This window comes from Dreissena polymorpha, chromosome 9 (assembly GCF_020536995.1).
Source record: "Dreissena polymorpha isolate Duluth1 chromosome 9, UMN_Dpol_1.0, whole genome shotgun sequence".
Taxonomy (NCBI): domain Eukaryota; kingdom Metazoa; phylum Mollusca; class Bivalvia; order Myida; family Dreissenidae; genus Dreissena; species Dreissena polymorpha.
This window is the reverse complement of record NC_068363.1, coordinates 37,084,516-37,104,959: the sequence shown is the minus strand read 5'-3', so window position 1 is coordinate 37,104,959 and position 20,444 is coordinate 37,084,516. Positions and strand designations below refer to the sequence as shown.

The window sequence follows — 20,444 nt, the reverse complement described above, 5'->3', positions numbered from 1 at the left end:
TTCTTACCATACTAACAATATCCTGCTTTTCTTACCATACTAACAATATCCTGCTTTTCTTACAATACTAACAGTATCCTGCTTTTCTTACCATACTAACAATTTCCTGCTTTTCTTGCAATACTAACAACAGCGATGAACTGACCGAGCAGGCTAGATACCTTATGAAGAGGCGGGAAGTAGATGAAAACAATGCCACATTAGTTAAAATTGAACAGAAATTGTCTCGGATTGAACACAGACTCGGTTTTATTGAGGAACAAAATAATGAGATACAGAATGAAATCCGTGCCAATTCTAGAGATGTGAAGATGGAGGTAAGGTCGATTTCAAGTTCTGAATCTGGTATTGAGGAACATGAAATGGAAGAAACCGATGTAGATGAACATGTGACATTGCACAGGCTGAATAATCTCATGGAGACTGAACCTCTTCCGACAGAAAAGCGCTCAGTAAGCAGGATTGAGATCCGAGGGAAATCAGGTCATGGTGAAGATTCCAATGGAATCCAGGTGTGGGACATTTTGTCACATGACCGCAATACAACGGGAGCTGAAACCATGATAAAGCTCTTCGAGTTGTACCCAAATGTACACATCAGAGCTCGGCAAAATCCGGAGAGGAATGAGTTTGAGACTGCTAATGCCCTGACCCTGGGAGTTCCACGAAAGGTGAGGCATGAGAAACTAAAGTCTCACAAGGCCAAGTTGAACCCTGTTTTGAATGATAAGGCAGTCATTTGCAATGCAATAACCCCAACTTGCTGTTTATGCAAATGCCAGGACGTGAAGGTGAAAACAAAGAAGAACGCGGTTCACCTTGGCGGTGATTCCAGAAAGGAGCGTCTTGGCGCCAGCTTCCCGACCCGCAAACCAAGCATTAGAGTGTTACCCCACCCACCGGTGGAATGCGAGTGTAGACCAGACGTGAAGATGCGCAAACGAACTGGTCCATTGCTGACAGTGACCGGAACTCAGGTGCCCCTGTGTGATCGGGAAGTTCTCCATAGTTGAAATACCATCCATGCCAATCTTTAAATTCCTGACTGAATTGTTTGGATTTAATTCTTAGGCCAAATTATCACGTTCTAAGGCATAATAATATTGTCTTGTGTTGTAATTTCTAACTGTTACATTCTAATTAAATATTTTCAAATAAAAATCATCAACACAGTATCAAGCCAATTGTTTTTTATGTATTTCTTGCATTTTTTATATCAAAGGGTGTGTTAGAAAACCAGCGCAATTTAGTGCATGGTCTGTCTTGACATTTAACCCTTACAGTGCTGGAACCGAATTTTGAAGGCCTTTGCAAACAGTTTGGACCCAGATGAGACGCCACAGAACGTGGCGTCTCATCTGGATCCAAACTGTTTGCTATTCTGATAGTATTCTTTGAAAAAAAATCGAAGAAAATGCTAATTTAAGAAATTCAGCAGACGACATTTTAGCAGACAAGAAATTTCCCAGCATGCAAAGGGTTAAGAAGCAAAATGGAACAGATATTGATTTAACCCTTTGCCACTTAGATACATATTGTCATGCATTTGTAGTCCCTTACAAAGTAAATTTATTAAAGACCTTTCTTACTAGATTCAAGTTTTAAATGCTTTATTTCCAACCATTAGATACTGATGAGCAGCAAACAGCATAAAACCTGAACAGACTGCAAGTTACTTGCAGGCTGTTCTGGTTTTATGCTGGTTGAAAAAACCATTTTCACTTTGCTTCTTAGTGGTTAAGGGTTTATCACGAGGAAAATAAATTAAACAAAAATGTTGTTTCAGGGTACTAGACCAGTCCTATATACTGCAGACTCCTCAGTTTTTATGTCGGAAAATAAGGATCAAAATTTTGTTCTATGTATTCATTGCTTCATCATTACTTTTACCAATCATAGTTTTGTGCACAACAGAAGAAAATAAAATGTAACAATTTTAAAATTGCATGTACTAACAATTCTAACATTATTGTTTATGTGACACTTTTGAATTATTTATCCTTTGTCCTGCTCAAAAGCCTGCGATTGTAATACTTCATAGATGTTACATCATCTGTGTAGGAAACATTGGGTTTTAGTTGGTACATACAAATTTTGTAGCACAGAGAATGTTGACATTTTTACATTTTTTTTAAGTTCTGAAGTGCATTTTAACAAAATCTTAGTATAAATAAATTATTTCAGATAGCCCATATCTTTAGCACTATGATGTTTCAATTTAGATAGGCAATATCATAAGCACTATGATATTTCGATTAAGATAGCCCATATCATAAGCACTATGATGTTTCAATTCAGATAGCCCATATCTTTAGCACTATGATGTTTCAATTCAGATAGGCCATACCATATGCACTATGATGTTTCAATTCAGATATGCCATATCTTTAGCACTATGATGTTTCAATTCAGATATGCCGTATCTTGAGCACTATGATGTTTTGATTCAGATAGGCAATATCATAAGCACTAGCATGCTTAAATTCAGATACGCCATATCATAAGCACCATGATATTTCAATTCAGATAGGCCATATCTGTAGCACTATGATGTTTCAATTCAGATAGGCCATATCATAAGCACTTTGATGTTTCAATGCAGAATGGCCATATCTTTTGCACTATGATGTTTCAATGCAGATAGGCCAAACTATAAGCACAATGATTTTTTCAATTAAGAAAGGCTATATCTTTAGCACTATGATGTTTTAATGCAGATAGGGAATATTATAAGCACTATGATGTTTCAATTCAGAAAGGCCATATCTTTCGTACTATGATGTTTCAATTAAGATAGGCCATATCACAAGCACTATGATGTTTCAATGCAGATATAGGCAATATCATAAGCACTATGATGTTTCAATTCAGATAGGCCATATCATGAGCACTAGCATGCTTAAATTCAGATACGCCATATCATAAGCACCATGATATTTCAATTCAGATAGGCCATCTCATAAGCACTAAGATTTTTCATATAAATCAATATAGATGCGTGACTTTTAGTTATTTTATGCACCTTCACATGGTCATGGTGTTTTTCTGCTTTATGTATCAATAACAGCAGGCTTCATGTAAAATTTTAATGAGCCGTGCTCTGTGATTAAGGGGTTTAATGCATGTGCGTAAAATGTCGTCCCAGATTAGCCTGTGCAGTCTGCACTGATTTTTTATGGGTTAACTTTGTTCTACAAAATACTTTAAGTAATATTCATTGATTTTGATTGTTTATGGGGCTTTAATTCCCTTTGAGTGAAAATGCAGTTACGTTTTTTCAGGCTCTGCAACTTTCAGTTTCAAAATTCAAGTAGGAGCAGATACAGTGTACTGCCACCTTTCTTTTATTCAAATAGGTGTATGTAAGTGTTGTTTGTAGGTATTTATTTCAGGAATCAAACAGATTATAAGAGTTATAGGCATTTTGCATACCGCCCCTACCCCAAAAATGAGATGTTTATTTGGATTCATATTCTGTTCAATGAAGGTAATACTATCCTTAACCCTTTCTCTCTTAGAAGCAAAGTGAAAATGGCTATGCACAAACAGCATAACCAGAACAGCTTGCGAGTAACCTGCAGTCTGTTCAGGTTTTATGCTGTTTGCTGCACATCAGTATCTAAGGATTGGAGATTAAGCCTTAAAAACTTGAATCTAGTACGAAAGGTCTTAAATTAAACACAACTTTCTAAGGGACTACAAATGTGTGAAAATACGTATCAAAGTGGTTATGGGTAAATAATAAACATCAGAGCCTGGACTGGTAAGTTTAAGGTTGCTTTATTGTTGTTTGTCTAGACCCTTATAGGGAAGGTTCATTCACAATACCCTACATAGATTGATTTTAACACGTTTATTCACTACCGCTATCAGAGAGCAACTAACAGCAAACAAGCGTACAGAATACCACAGAATATTAGCTGAGCAGGGCAGAAAGCAGGGCTTTTCAGGCATCACTGACAATAATTATAGTAAACAGAAGACATCCTGAACAACAAAGTGAGAATATAGTTGACTTGGAATTGCTGATGGTGTTGTTTTCTTTTTTCTCCATAACCTTTTCTTTTCTCTTGTTTCTCTGTACAAATCATTTTTCTCTGGTCTTTCACATCTTTTACAATTCAGTCACTACTGTGGAATTATTAAAATGTTGTCTTGCATCATTTTGTCCCAGTTTTATACCAGAAAGGTATTTTTAATCCACAAGTCACTTGAACTTTCCCAGGATTAACATAGTTTAATGTAATTAGTTAACCCATTTATGCCTAGTGGACTCTCCCATCCTTCTAAATTGGATCAATTTATTTCCAAAATTAGGGATGTCTAGTATATTTATTTCTATATTTAGAATATTATTTACAGAAATTCCTTTAAGCAAACAGCGCAGACCCAGATGAGACGCTGCATCATGCGGCATCGCATCTGGGTCTACACTGTTTGCCAATGCCTTTTTTCTAGACTCCTAGGCATAAATGGGTTAAACCTTTTGCCCATCAGGAGCAAAGTGAAAATGGCTTTTGCAACCAGCATAAAACCAGAACAGCCTGCGAGTTACTTGCAATCTGTTCAGGTTTTATGCTGTTTGCTGCTTATTAGTATCTAAGGTTTGAAAATGAAGCCTTTAAAACTTGAATATAGTTAGAGAAGTCTTCAATTAAATTTTACTTTCTAAGTGATTACAAATGCGTCAAAATATGTATCTAAGGAGTAAATGGGTTAAAGCATGATAAAAAGTCTGGACACAAAAGGTTTCAGCTAATTGCAGAATCAGCTTATTATTATAAGTGTATTGTGAAACGCATATTATGTATAAAAGCAGTTTTCTTCCATTTAACATATTCAAAAAGCCGTATGATTTGAAGAGTTGTAACTGCTTAATTTCACGTCTTGTGATGAAATGTTGTTGTTGTATTTCTATTGTTGTATTTAAAGGGGCCTTTTCACAGATTTTGGCATGTATTGAAGTTTGTCATTAAATACTTTATATTGATAAATGTAAACATTGGATCTAAAAAGCTCTTGTAAAAAAACAAGAATAAAATTAAAGAAAGAAAAAAAAAGGAAGCCTCAACTAGGCTCGAACCACTTACCCATTGAGTAAAAGTCTAATTTGCTTAGACCACTCGGCCATCCATGCTCTGATTTTATTGTAGTATTTTATACTTTATATAAGCAATCCATGTAGTGTCACAAAATTAAACAGCAAAAACAAAACTCTCCAAATTATTAAATCGATTTGCATTGCAACGCTTTATAATTTTTTAGGTTTTTAAAATCGTCAAAAGATGCATACAATGGATATTTTAGAGCATGGTAAATGTTCAGTGTTACTGTTTCCTCACAAATATCATAACTACAACGAATATTTTCGAGTCTGAAACATTTTGTTTTTAATTTTGTCAATTAATTTACCAAAACGTGAAAAGATCCCTTTAAAAAAAAAACATATTGAAGACATGGAATTTAATGTCTTATTTTGTTGTTGTTTTCTTAGGTCTGGAAGATCCAAAAAGGCTGACATGTACAGACCAGATAGACATCTGCACAACGTAGGTGACTTTATTTCATTTCAGACTTTAATTAAATTATGTTGTATGACCTTTTAATCAATTTATGATATGCAAATGAAACCGGTTCAATTCATGTTCCCAGCAGCATGTGAGTTTGCTTGGTGGTTGCCATACCAGACAGGTGGGGTTTCCTCAGGGTTAACCGGCTTCCCCCCACAACACAAGTCAACACCAAACAAAAATCAAAATCTTTCAGTAACAACAAAAAAGCTGGTAATTGCAGCTGTAAACAAGAGCTGTGTTTGTGAAACACAATGCCCCCTACTGTGCTTTGAAGTCCAACAGCAGCTAATTCAGAGAAAACAAGGCCCAAAAGTTAGCCAAAGAAATGGACCAAAACAAAGCTCACACTTCATCTGTAAGTCATGTAGGCAAATTCAAATACCAGAAATCAGCTCAAAATTGTAAAGATTTGTGTAAAAAACCTCCAGAAAAAGGTTATAATACTGATAATTTCAAGTCAAATGCCCAAGAATCAATGGACCGGAATGAATTTTACACTTCGTCTGTAGGTCATGTAGGTAGACTCAGATACCAAAAATGAGCTCAATATCGGAAAGCATTGTGTAAAATACCTCCGGAAAATGGTTATTCTTAAAAACATTTCTACAGCCAAGGTCCATAACTTCGCCAGAAATCAATGGACCAGAAATAATTTCTGACTTGATATGTAGGTCATGTAGGTAGATTCACATACCAAATATCAACCCAATATCTGAGAACCTTGCATAAAAACCCTCTGGAAAACACTAATTACAATGTATATTAAAAATTCTCATGGCCCATTACTTCGCCAAAAATCAATGGACCATAACGACTTTCTCACTTTGTCTGTAGGGCATGTATGTAGACTTGCATACCAAAAATGAGCTCAATTTCTAAAGGCATTGCATAAACAACATCCGGAAAAGGGAAAAGTATTACTTCCCTTGTCATAAATTACCTGTACCTGCCAAATGATATATAAAAGTTATTTCCCTTTAACTTGATTACTTCCATTTAGATCAGTCAAAGGCCCGAATCTTCGTCAAACATCAACGAACCAAAGGAATTTCACACTTCATCTGTATCATGTAGGTGGACTCACATACCAAAAATCAGCTTAATATCTTAAAGCGTTGTGTAAAAAACTTAGAAAAACAGAATGCCAGACGGACAGACAGTGTGACTGATATATGCCACTCAACCGGTTGCAGAAAAATGTGTTCCAACTTTATTGAGTTAAAATGACCCCTAAAACTTTGAAATACACAAGCATTCTAAATAAACAAACAAAAACTGGTACTTAATTGCTGCAAACTTCTAGCCCTGCATAATGAAAGTGAAAATCCTAAATTGCAGCTGCCGTTTCTACAATTTGTAATCGTGAATTGCTGATTATTCCAGGGAGGCAGTGTTGATGCGAACGGTGACCATGGGGATGGAGCTGGTAAGTTAAGTTGTTATCTGTGATTCTTCATACCAATAAACTACTAGACTTTTTGCACAAGTGTATAAGTGGAAGAGAAATTTTGTACTTCTAGGTGTCTTATAAATGATTTTATTTCTAATTATCATATTGATTCATTTAACCCTTTCCCCTATAAGAAGCAAAATAAAAATGACTTTTGAAACCAGCATAAAACCAGAACAGTTTTATGCTGTTTGCTTCTCATCATTAACTAAGGGTTGGAAATGAAGCCTTTAAAACTTGAATTTAGAAAGAAAGGTATGAGCAGCTTTTATCTTGATTCTTGATGCCTGTCAGAAACATGTCAAGCCCATTTTTTTTGAAATTAGTTAACAAGCTGAACCATGCACATCTTTTACCTCTTGACTAAATTGTGACCTTGATCTATAACCAAGAAGTGATGCATCTCCTAACGGTTAACACTATTTATAAATATTTTTTAAATTATATTATGGATGAAGTTAATGTATGGGCAAGCCGTTTTATGGCCAAATTTAAGTTTTAAACTTGTGTGAGGCCTTGACCCTTGAGGAAGGTAGATAGATATTTGTTACACATGACACAACATCTCAAGTGGTGAACATTTGTGGTAAATAATTTTAAAATTGCATGATGAATTTCATTCTGTTTAATGGCCAAGTTTGGTATTGACCTCTAATTGTGACCTTGAACTTTGAGGTTGAGTGATTGTTGTTACCCACCACATGTGTCCCTAATGGTTGAAATGTAAAATGTATGATTAAGTTACAATCTGGGCAATCTGTTTTATTACCCAATCTGACCTTTGAATCTAAGGGTGACCTTGACTTATGAGATAGGGAGAGACTTTTTACACACATGTCCTCTAATGAGGGTAAACATTTGTGATTATTTAAAAATTGCACTATGAACAACAAAACTACTGTACAGGACAAGCTCAGTCACACACAAACAACCTCTCATACTCTCTCAATCATTGGGACCGCTATATTGACCTCTCCACAAGCAGGCTAAAAAGATAGTTTTTTTTTGTATGCCCCACTTTGAGAAGTTGGGGTATATTATTTTGCTGGATGTAGGTCAGTAAGTCTGTTGGGAGACCAGTTCTTTTCCGATCAATAACTCGTAAATGAATTGACCGATTGCCTTGATACTTCACATTTACATTGGTCTTGGGCAGTATATTACCCCTATTGAAATTGGTGTCACTAAGTCAAAGGTCAAGGTCACTGTCACACTTAGTGTGAAAATCGTTTCTGATCAATAACTCGTCAACGAATTGACTGATTGGCTTCATACTTCAAATGTGCATTGGCCTTGGACAGTAGATGACCCCTATTGAAATTGGGGTCACTATGCCAAAGGTCACACTTAGTGTGAAAATCATTTCTGATCAATAACTCGTAAAACGAGTGATCCATTGGCTTTGATACTTCCCATGTGCATTGGCCTTGGACAGTAGATGACCCCTAAATTGGAGCCACTATGTCAAAGATTAAGGTCACTGTCATAATAAGTCTTAAAATTGTTTCAGATCAATAACTCATCAACAAATTTACCGATTGGCTTGATATTTCCAGTGTTCATTGGCCTTAGGACAGTAGATGATCGCTATTGAAATTGGAGTCACTAGGTCATAGGTCAAGGTCACTGTCACAATAAGTGTGAAAATCATTTCCAATCAATAACTTGTCAACAAATTGACAGATTCGCTTGATACTTCACATGTTCATTGGCCTTGGACAGTAGATGGCCCTTATTGACATTGGGGTCACTAGGTCAAAGGTCACTGTTTTAATAAGTGTGAACAACGTTTCCGTTCAATAGCTTGTCAACAAATTGACGGATTGGCTTGATACTTCACATGTGCATTGGCGTTGGACAGTAGATGACCCCTAGTTGTTGTTCTATAATATTCTCAACCCATTAACCATGAAGATGATTTAACAGAAGTGAATAATTCTGTGTCAACTAAAAACTTATTAAAGTGGCTCAGTCATACTAGTATGTTAAAATTAACTCTTCTGGTCTGTTTAAATTCCTGTGTAAAGGCCCTTTTTGAGGGAGGGTGGCTTTTGTCTCCTACCGCAGAGCTCTTGTTTTAAAAGCCATGCTGAAACGAAACATTCAATTATAAAGTGAAATCATGAAAAAAATTCAGTGAGATAATTTTTAGCTCGGCTGTTTTCGGAGAAAACCCGAGGTATTGTCATAGCCAGCTCGTCCGCTGTCTGCGTCCTGCTAAAACCTTGACATTGGCTCTAGAATTAAAGTGCTTCCACTTACAACTTTGAAACTTCATATGTACCTGCACCTTGATGAGTTCTACACGCCACACCCATTTTTGGGTCACTAGATCAAAGGTCAAGGTCACTGTGACCTCTAATATAAAACTTCTGACAAATGGACCCACAGCCCAGCATTGGCACCCGCTATGCAGTGCTCTAGTTTTAATATCCCTTCTTGTGCCAGAAAACGTTTTTGTTTTAAAAAATACTCCAAACCATAAAGTTAAAAAGGATCATGTGTTTTTATTCAGTTTTATGACCGACATCATTACTTGAAAGTTGTACTTATTGTGTTCCTTTCCAGGGACAATAAAAAAATGTGGCAATTAGAATAAACATCTAATTAATTAATATTTCAGATAAGTTAACTTCATTACCATTTCAGTGCAAGATGGCAAGAGACTGGGCAGACTTGGTTCAGAGAATGGACACATGGAGCCAAGAGATGTAAGTGTGACTTGCTTCAATTTTCCCTCTTGTACAAAGTATAGGGGGCTAGACTGTAATTATCACGGACGTCTGTCCATCTGTCTGTCTGTTCATCCGTTTGTCTGTGTGGTTGTGGACGCAACTTTGTCCGCAGATGTTCTCGTACACATTTCCCAGTACAGCATTAAAACTTGCATGTATTGTTCATTATGGTAAAAGTTGTGAAAGTACAATTTGTTTTGTCTTACAGTAAGATCTTCACAATTAAAGATATGCACCCAGCATGAACAGACGCTTATAGCGATTCCCTGTCCATTCCCACAAGGTTAACCAAAATGACACGATTGTTCTTTTGTTAACTCTTTCAAGTTTGCTTCAAATGTCCATGCCATGCAGCCTTAAAGTCAAGATTGTACTTTGAGTTCAAGATTTGAGCCTCCATTTTCCTGTCCCCTCGATATCCTCTATACCCATGCACAAGGTCAAAGTCGTACTTCCAGGTCAACAGTCTGAGCCTCTATTTGTTGTGCCCTCAATCTTGTTTTGGCTTATCTCATATACACATTCAAGGCTTGCTTGAAACTTGACTCAAATGTTTAAGGCATTGATACAATATCCAAAAGGCATGAGTCAGTCAGCCCGCTTCAGTGATATTCAACGTCAGGAGTTTGAACCTCAAGGTTTTGTCTGCACCTTATCTCTTAAACCCTTTGAAGGATTGTAATGAAATTTTGCTTAAATGTCTTGGTCATTTCAACGATGTGCAGAAGACATGAATAAGTCCATCTTGCTTAAGGTCAATGTTATACATGACAGTAAAAGGATTGAGCCTTTATACTTGTGTCTGCTCCATTCCTCCTTTACCCATTCAAGTGTTTTCATTAAACTTGCCCTCAATTTTTTAGGTCAGTGAGACAATGTGCAGAAGGAATGAGACATTTGTATGTTTAAGGTGAAGGTCAAACATCAAAGTCAAATGTTTGCGTCACCATGTCTTGCTTTGCATTGACCGTTCCAAGGCAGTGACCCCAGCTTTATTCTTCTATGTGTGTATGTTGTTTCGTATTGTGCTGTTTCGTACTGTTTTGGCAATTGGTCACTTGCCATAAATAAAGGACCAACAAATTGTATATGATGAGAATGCAATACTGCTCCAGCAGCTGCTGGAGTTTTACTTCTTTATATTGTATAGGCATGGAAGAGTGTACAAGAAACTTAGAATGTTCAAGTCATAGAGACAATCTGCAGAAGGAATGAGTCAGTTTCATTGGCTCAAGGTCACATTTGTAGGTTAGCCTTCACTGTTTTATTCATGCTTCTCCTTCTATACCCATCTAATTATTTGTCATTTAGAAGATTTCCAGGAATCATGAGTCAATCATGATGGCTCCAATTCAAGGTCATCACATCAAGGTCGAAAAAATCTCGGGTGGAATAAATCGGTCTCTTGGACTTCCTTGTCAAATAGGGATTTCAGCATTTGCATAGTGGTCCATTTCACCTGAAACTTGTTACATTTATTTTGAATAAATGTTTTGATAATTTAATGGAAATGGTTGTTTAATGTACATGAAACCTTCATATATGTTCAGCCTCAAGTGATAGTCAGCCAGAAAGTGTTGCAGCCAAAACCAGCCTCCAGACAGAAGAGTCCATTACTAGGGTGGGGTAGTGGGGATGCCACCGAAAAGGACACTACAGTCATTAACGATAACTTTAAGGAGAAGACACTTCATGACAATGAGGAGGCAAATTACGTCGAAGATGTTGATAAAAACGCTGATGCAATAAGACCAGAGGATTCTGGCCAAGATGTAGTGGATAGTGAAGATACTTTGAGAAGGGAGGAGACTGATGAACAAAGAAGTTCTGGTGAACAAGGTGATGTCCAACACGAACCAGTGTTTATTACACATACTGAAGATGGGACTGATATTTCTAAAGAGACTGATGATGTGGCTGAAGTGGCTAAGGATGCAGTTGAAAAGGGTACGACAGAAGACAATGGTGTTCACAGAGAAGATGAACTTTCCGTAATAAGTGATAAAGACAAGATTGATATTAAGACAGAAGATTATTTACAGTGATCTTACAACATGCCCATGATTATCAACTACATTCATGAACTTTCTGTTGGCTGTAGAATATTTCGTTATCTACAGAGTGCAAAGAGTAGTTGTAGATTTGTTAAAGGATTGCTGTTGGCGAATGGGGTATTTATCCTTTGAGACCAAGTATTTACAGCACCGTCATGGCTTTGGTCATATAAATTTTCTATTAAGAGTAATAGATAGTTGTAAAAATACAGTCTTAAGTTTTTTTTCTCGAAATTACCAGATTTTATTGTTAATATAAAAGTAAGTATTAATCTTTAAACTTTATACTTTAAAATATTATTTACGATGCTTTACCTGTAATTAAGTAAGATTTTTAATGTTTTGTTTAGTTAATAAATTATAAATTTAAGATTCATAATTTCTATGCTAAGTTAGCTTTTTATAAGTTTTACAATTTGTTTCTGTGAAAACATATTAGGGCATTGGAAAACAGTTTTAAGTATAAATACAACTTTTATAAAACATGGTATAATTGTACTGTTTACTCAAAATATCCAGCGCACAACTTTCAACTGGTACATATATGGTTGGCAAGGGATCTTAAAATGAGTGGGCATTTAGCATTACAGACCATTTTTATTTCTTGTAAATAGGTGCAACCAGTTGATGCATTAGTTTGTGGTTTTTTACAAAAATGGTTATCATCAAAGATTTCGAGTACTTATATTCAACCTACTGTTAGTTATATGATGTCATTCTAAGTTGATTTACAGGTAGTGTTTTTCATCTTTCATGGAACTTTGTATGTTGTTGATTATTTTATGCCACCCGAAAGTGGGCATAGAGTGATTGCATGTCTGTCTGTCTGTCTGTACGTCACACTTTGCGTTTAGGTTTCGCAAAATGCTCATAACTTCTATGTAGCTTCAGATGTAACATTCATATTTGGTATGCATGTGTATATGGACAAGGCCTTTCCATACGCACACAAATTTTGACCCCTTTGACCTTAACCCTTTCAGTGCGGGAACCGAATTTTGAAGGCCTGTGCAAACAGTTTGGATCCAGATGAGACGCCACAGAACATGGCGTCTCATCAGGATCCAAACTGTTTGCTATTCTGATAGTATTCTCTGAGAAAAATCGAAGAAAATGCTAATTTTTGAAATTTAGCAGACAACATTTTAGCAGACGACAAATTTCCCAGCATGCAAAGGGTTAAGAGTCCACATTGAGGTTTCGAAATCTGCGTTAACGTTTCGAAAAAGCATTTTTCTGGGGCATATGTCATCCTATGGTGACAGCTCTTGTTACTTTGTAAATTGTTGTTTATATTCCAGCATTGTTCCGTCGTGCCTTGTGATATCTGTGATACATTTTACATGTATATGCTCATTCATCATGCCTCTACATGATTGTTTTTTAAATAATTTGCATATAATTACAACAATCATAAGTTCATTTACATTTGTCCTTCTTTGCCAAACAGCAGGGTTCGCCTCTGCTCTTTGTCACTTACAAACAATGTGATTAACATTTTAAGGGGCCTTTTCACGTTTTGGTAAATTGACAAATTAAAAAAAAAATGTTTCAGATTCATTAATTTTTGTTGTAGTAATGATATTTGTGAGAAAACAGTAATACTGAACATTTACCATGCATCTTTTGACGATTTCAAAACCTCAAAATTATAAAGCGTTGCAACGCCAAACGATTAAAAAATTTGGAGAGTTTTGTTGTTGTCATTAAATTTTGTGTAACTACGAGGATTGCTTATATAAAGTTTAAAATACAACAATCATATTAGGAGCACGGATGGCCGATTGGTCCAAGCGATAGATTTTTACCCCAGGGGTCAGTGGTTTGAGCCCAGTTGACGGTTACTTTTTTGCCTTTCTTTAATTTTAGTCTTGTTTTTTACTAGAGCTTTTTAGATCCAATCTTTACATTTATCAATATAAAGCATTTAATGACAAACTTTAATACATGCAAAAATCTGTGAAAAGGCCCCTTTAAATTATATTTTTCATAGTACTCCACTTAGCATTATAATATTTGGTGTAAGTAGAACTGATCTATCAGCCTCGCTTTGAGTGATACGGGGCTTTATATACGTGCCTAAAGTGTCATAGATTAAATCAGGGATGACAAGTTACTTTCTAAAGTGAATTTTTGTTACGGAGAAACCTTAGTTAAATGAAAAATTCAATACAAGCAAAAAATATATCTCTTAACCATTTGTTGTGTGGCAATTGACTTTATCTTCTCAAAAACATATATATTTATGTCAGTAAATTAAAACTGATATAATACTGTTTCAACCAGTGAACATTAACAGTGAAAATTATCATTAATTTTCACTGTTTTACTGTGAACTGGCGCCATTTTTTTACGAAATGATGTCATTATTCCAGCGAACTTCTCCAATTAAACGGCGAAATGAGCATAAAATAAAAATAATTATATTGGATTCATTGGAATTTCGATTTGAATTCACTCAGCTAAGTTCATGGAAAAAATATATTATATGATGAATTATGTTCGATATTCAACTGAATCCAAATAATATCCTCTGTATATTCTTAAGAAAGTAAATACTACATGTAATTGTCCGACTTACCAAATAAATAAAAAATGTTTTTATTGTGAAATCATGTTGTGCCACATGTTGTTTCATGAACTTCAACAATCACTTCTTGTGTTACTGTCTCTGAAACTTTGTTCCCGTATTGTGCAATGGTGTCCATTTACTGTTAGTCTTGATATCATGATGGCACGTCCAATTCCACTAGTTTTCTGTTAAACACCGCTTGTGTGTACAGGTTATTTCATGCTGCCAGATTATTTTTTCTTATTATGTAAGAAAAAAGTCCAACAACCAAACTATTCAAATACCTGATACAACCATACATATTCAGCCATCCTTAACCCATTTATGCCTAGCGTCTAGAAAAAAGGTCTGGCAAACAGCATAAACCCAGATGATCATGAGGTGTCTGATCTGGGTCTTCGCTGTTTGCTTAAAGGAATTTCTGTAAAAAATATTCTAAATATAGAAAAACATATACTAGACATCCCAAATTTTGGAAATAAATTGATCCAATTTATAAGGATAGGAGAGTCCACTAGGCATAAATTGGTTAAGCACATTGTATTAGTTGTCATGCAATTTCAAGAGATGGTGTGTCCTCACTAACTAGCTACATCAAATGACATATATGCTTTTTTTGTTATTATGCCCCCCTTCGAAGAAGAGGGGGTATATTGTTTTGCACATGTCTGTCCGTCGGTCTGTCGATCCGTTCACCAGATGGTTTCTGGATGATAACTCAAGAATGCTTAGGCCTACGATCATTAAACTTCATAGGTACATTGATCATGACTGGCAGATGACCCCTATTGATTTTCAGGTCAAAGGTCAAGGTCACAGTGACTCGAAATCGTAAAATGTTTTCCTTATGATAACTCAAGAATGCTTAGGCCTTAGGGATCATGAAACTTCATAGGTACATTGATCATGACTGGCAGATGACCCCTATTGATTTTCAGGTCAGTAGGTCAAAGGTCAAGGTCACAGTGACTCGAAACAGTAAAATGGTTTCCGGATGATAACTCAAGAATGCTTATGCCTAGGATCATGAAACTTCATAGGAACATTGATCATGACTGGCAGATGACCCCTATTGAATTTCAGGTCACTAGGTCAAAGGTCAAGGTCACAGTGACTGGAAACAGTAAAATGGTTTCCGGATGATAACTCAAGAATGCTTACGCCTAGGATCATGAAACTTCATAGGTACATTGATAATGACTGAAAGATGACCCCTATTGATTTTCAGGTCACTAGGTCAAAGGTCAAGGTCACAGTGACTCGAAATAATAAAATGGTTTCCGGATGAAAACTCAAAAAGGCTTACTCCTAGGATCATGAAACTTTATAGGTAGATTGATCATGACTGGCAGATGACCCCTAATAATTTTCAGGTCACTAGGTCAAAGGTCAAGGTCACAGTGACTCAAAACAGTAAAATGGTTTCCGGATGATAACTCAAGAATAATTAGGCCTAGGATCATGAAACTTCATAGGTACATTGATCATGACTGGCAGATGACCCCTATTGATTTTCAGGTCACTAGGTCAAAGGTCAAGGTCACAGTGACAAAAAACGTATTCACACAATGGCTGTCACTACAACTGACAGCCCATATGGGGGGATGCATGTTTTACAAACAGCCCTTGTTTTACATATCATTTCAGGTCTTTTATTTTGTAACCCTCATTTAGGCCCAATTTTCTGTATGTCAACATAGTTTATTTAAATTCAAGTGCAAATATTTCAATCTATGTTGTATATATGCATTCATATTTCAAAAGAGATTCTTAAAGATCATGAAAATTATGTATAATTTTACAATTTATTGTTAAACACAAGTTCATCTTTTTCTCTATTTTTTTTCTTATCTTCAGCTTCACCCATGATATTGTACTTTTTCATTGCAATTAAAAGGTGAATTCATACAAATCTAGTTATATTTCACATTAATTGAACAGTATTTAGTCATATATATAATTTCTTCTACCATAGATTTCTTTTTGATACAATATTTAAAAGTAGTTGAATAAATGTGTAGAGTATTCATTGCTCTGTTGTTTGTAAACATTTTGTTTATAATTGAATCTTCATACCAAGGTTTAATTTCAACAATTTACAAAAGATTAAACCTCTTGCTGTGATTGCAAACAGCAAAAGACCATGCCTTCTAACTGAAAGAAGAAAAAATGCATACACGTTAAAACAAAACATAATTACAAGCTTGAAATGTGTCCAAATGACTTTAATGCCTTGCTAAATTTCACTGGACACATAAATGAGTGAGTACCTGTCCATAGTAACTGTTGCTGCAAATAAAACCTATTTCACATGTGTAGCATTGACCTTTAAGCAAGCATATGAGTTGATGTGTAAAAATTGTCTTAAAATTATTTTTAAAAGTTTTCCAATGCAGAGGGGGTAATCACGTGATGATCAAGATGGCGCCGTCCATGCTGAGGCAGGTATTTTTCGACATTGTATACCCTTTATTACTTGTATTAAGTTTTTAAATTCCGCTCACTTTCCAGCCGTATTAGCAAGAAAGTTACTGGCGTTTATTTCATGATTATATTCACTATATCTAGACTTTACTTGGTGCGAATTTTCTTAGCAGGATGACCTAATTAGGGCTCAACTAAGAAAATTTGCGGGGAGTAAAGTAGAGATAAAAAGCGAATTTAAATACGAAATAAACGCTTATCACCTTTTTACTATAATGGCTGGAAAGTGAGCGTCATTTAAAAAATAAACACAAGCAATAAGGGTATAAAATAGCGAAAATTAACTGTCTGGGCATGGACTTGCCATCTTGACTATCACATGATTACCCCCTCTGATAAGGAAATAGAACTGACAGTCTCAGAAACATTACTATCACTAATACCTTACAAAGACTATGTACAAACTTTCAAGTGCCCACTGTGACCTTGACCTTTAATTGACTGATCTTGACCTTGACTTAACTAACATGGTCGTCTCATGCCTCACAACCTCCAGATATTATGAATATTTGTCTCAATTAATTTTGAAATCCTAAAATGCAGGAGTTATAAGCAATTTGAAGAAGTGCTCTTGACATTTAACCTTGACCTGTAACAAGCAACATGATTGTTGCACACGACTTGTCATCTTGATTAGATGATCATTTTGCCATTTTATTTTGAATTTCCATTTCAAAAAATGATGAGCCGGGTACCAAGGTCTCTTACACCCAAACCCACACAAGCATAAACACATACAATACCAACCAGTTTACTTGGATTATAGTGGTAAACAAGAAATGTGTTTGTCAGAAACACTTTGTCCCCTTCTGCGCCGCTTTGACTTAGTTTTTTTGACCTTTGACCTTGAAGGATGACCTTGACCTTTTACCACTCAAAATGTGCAGCTCCATGAGATACACATGCATGCCAAATATGAAGTTGCTATCTTCAATATAGCAAAGGTTATTGCAAAATGTTAAAGTTGGCACAAACCAACAGACCAACCAACAGACAGGGCAAAAACAATATATCCCCCACTATAGTGGTGGGGGACATAAAAAGTAATTGAATCTTTAACCCACAGTATGAAACTAGTACCGGTAAGGGAATAATGTGCACGCACCCAGAACAAATTTTCATAAAATACTGCTTTTAAAGCCATATTTTAACAAGAGGGCCATGATGGCCCTGAATCGCTCCACTGTTTTTTCTTTGCAAAAAAACGTGCAATGCGCATGGGTTGAAATGTACTCAAGCATGTGACTTTCTCTTTCTATCCCTCGTCCCACTGGGGGTTTAAAGTTGGAAGGGTGAGCATTTTTATATAAGGAAATAGGTACTACCGTGTTAACTAAACAGACTTAAAAGCCCGGGAATTGTTGCACAGGTCCTTTGCTTATAACGTAGGTACATTTATCTCTCCAAAAGATATTGGCGTTCTTTCTATGTCACATATTTTTAGATGCTGAAGATCAAATCTACACATTTGATTTGAAACAGATTCACAAGACCCATAGGAATCAAAATGCCTTTACCCTTTACCTAACGACACATTTTGGACTTTCCCAATTTGAAAGAGGTTGCAGACGTCAATTAAATTAAAATGGAATATGAAGGAAATGATCAGGTAGGGTAGAAATCATTGTGATAAAAGGAGAAATTGCTCATCAACCCACACATCCCAAAGACCAAAAGGCCTGAGAATATTATGATAATCTAAAGATTATTTCTTTATATTTATAAATGTATTTAATTAAGTAATACATTTGACTTCTAAGATCAATTCATAACTTATATTAAGAAAATTATAAAATGGTCAGAAATATATATGGATTGTTGAGCAATTTACAATCATATCCACAATTCATGAGTCACGATTCACAAATGGAACAATGAATCATTAGTTATTCAAAAGCAGCATATATGATAGTTAAGAACATTGCACTTCATTAATTTCAAAACCTTCTCTTGGATACAAAGTTTGAGCTTACCGTGCAGTATCATATATTGACTTTTCTTGAAATAATTATGTTCATGGAAGTTGTGTTTTTATAATCAATAATATATTATTAAACTGGTTTAAACACTACAAAAAAGACATGAAATTAACATGTCATACAAAATATTTTCATCCGGATATATGGTCACTTTCGACATATTTAAATAAAACCCGACTTTTTTCAATTTGTAAGAAAAACATTCATAACACATGTTCTTACTTCAACGCCTTTGTAAGCAGTCACCATCTGACCTAAAATGGCACTAAATGACAGGGTTTTATCTCATGTTTTCAAGATGTTGATGTTGTTGTTGGTCACAGCCAAACGGCCGCAGTAATCTCCACTGGTAAACGTCACATGTTCAGTTTTGTGAGCCCCGGGGCCGGGTCAAATTTGAGCCCAGGGGAATAATTTGAACAAATTTGGTAGAGGACTATTAGACATCACTACATACCAAATTTAGTAGCCCTAGGCTCAATAATTATGAACAACAAGATTTTTAAAGTTTGCACACAATAAGCCTTATTTAAGCATATGTTCATTTTTGTGACCCCTGGGACAAGGTCAACTTTGTTCCCTGGGGCATAATTTGAACAAACTAAGTAGAGAACTATTAGATGTCACTACCTACCGAATTTGGTAGAAATAGGCCCAATGGTTATGGACAAGATTTGTATAGTTTGCACAAAATGGGCCCAATATAAGCATATGTTCAATTTTGTGACCCCTGGGGAACGGTCAAATTTGATCCCAGGGGCTAAATTTGAACAAACTTGGTAGAGGACTATAAGATGTCACTACATAGCAAATTTGGTAGCCCTAGGCCCAATGGTTATGGACAAGAAGATTTTTAAAGTTTGCACAAAATAGGCCTTGTATAAGCAAATTTTCATTTTTTTTGACCCCCCGGGGCAGGGTCAAATTTGATCCCAGGGGCATAATTTGAACAAACTCTGTAGAGGACTATAAGATGTCACTACATACTAAATTTGGTAGCCCTAGGCCCAATGGTTATGGACAAGAAGATTTTTAAAGTTTGCACAAAATAGGCCTTATATAAGCAAATTTTCAATTTTTTGACCCCCTGGGGCAGGGTCAAATTTGACCCCAGGGGCATAATTTGAACAAATTTGAAAGAGGTTCACCACATGAACATTCCTGAGAAATATCATCAGAATTGGACCAGTAGTTTAGGAAAAAGATGTTTAAAGTTTGCACAAAATAGGCCTTATATAAGCAAATTTTCAATTTTTTGACCCCCCGGGGCAGGGTCAAATTTAACCCCAGGGGCATAATTTGAACAAACTTGGTAGAGGACTATAAGATGTCACTACATAGTAAATTTGGTAGCCCTAGGCCCAATGGTTATGGACAAGAAGATTTTTAAAGTTTGCACAAAATAGGCCTTATATAAGCAAATTTTCAATTTTTTGACCCCCCGGGGCAGGGTCAAATTTGACCCCAGGGGCATAATTTGAACAAACTTGGTAGAGGACTATAAGATGTCACTACATACTAAATTTGGTAGCCCTACGCCCAATGGTTATGGACAAGAAGATTTTTAAAGTTTGCACAAAATAGGCCTTATATAAGC

General features: G+C 35.8%; 1 protein-coding gene and 1 long non-coding RNA gene across 4 annotated transcripts in view; both read left to right on the top strand.

The window, feature by feature from the left end:
* Positions 1 to 14,309, top strand: part of LOC127844731 (uncharacterized) — a 45,437-nt gene extending 31,128 nt beyond the window's left edge. Inside the window, exons 7-10 of one of the 3 annotated variants that reach the window (XM_052375179.1) lie at positions 5,495 to 5,549; positions 6,957 to 6,999; positions 9,673 to 9,734; positions 11,309 to 14,309. In XM_052375179.1, coding sequence (XP_052231139.1) covers positions 5,495 to 5,549; positions 6,957 to 6,999; positions 9,673 to 9,734; positions 11,309 to 11,803 — 655 coding nt within the window. In that variant the 3' untranslated portion in view covers positions 11,804 to 14,309. Of the gene's footprint in view, positions 1 to 133; positions 1,176 to 5,494; positions 5,554 to 6,956; positions 7,000 to 9,672; positions 9,735 to 11,308 lie in introns of those variants that run through there. The other 2 variants (XM_052375180.1, XM_052375177.1) reach the window with 2 other exon arrangements.
* A 957-nt stretch (positions 14,310 to 15,266) lies between these two features.
* LOC127844740 (uncharacterized) lies at positions 15,267 to 16,409 on the top strand. The gene is made up of 2 exons (XR_008032881.1): positions 15,267 to 15,488; positions 15,779 to 16,409. It is a non-coding gene; the product is annotated as an uncharacterized LOC127844740 (long non-coding RNA).
* Positions 16,410 to 20,444: the final 4,035 nt, after the last annotated feature.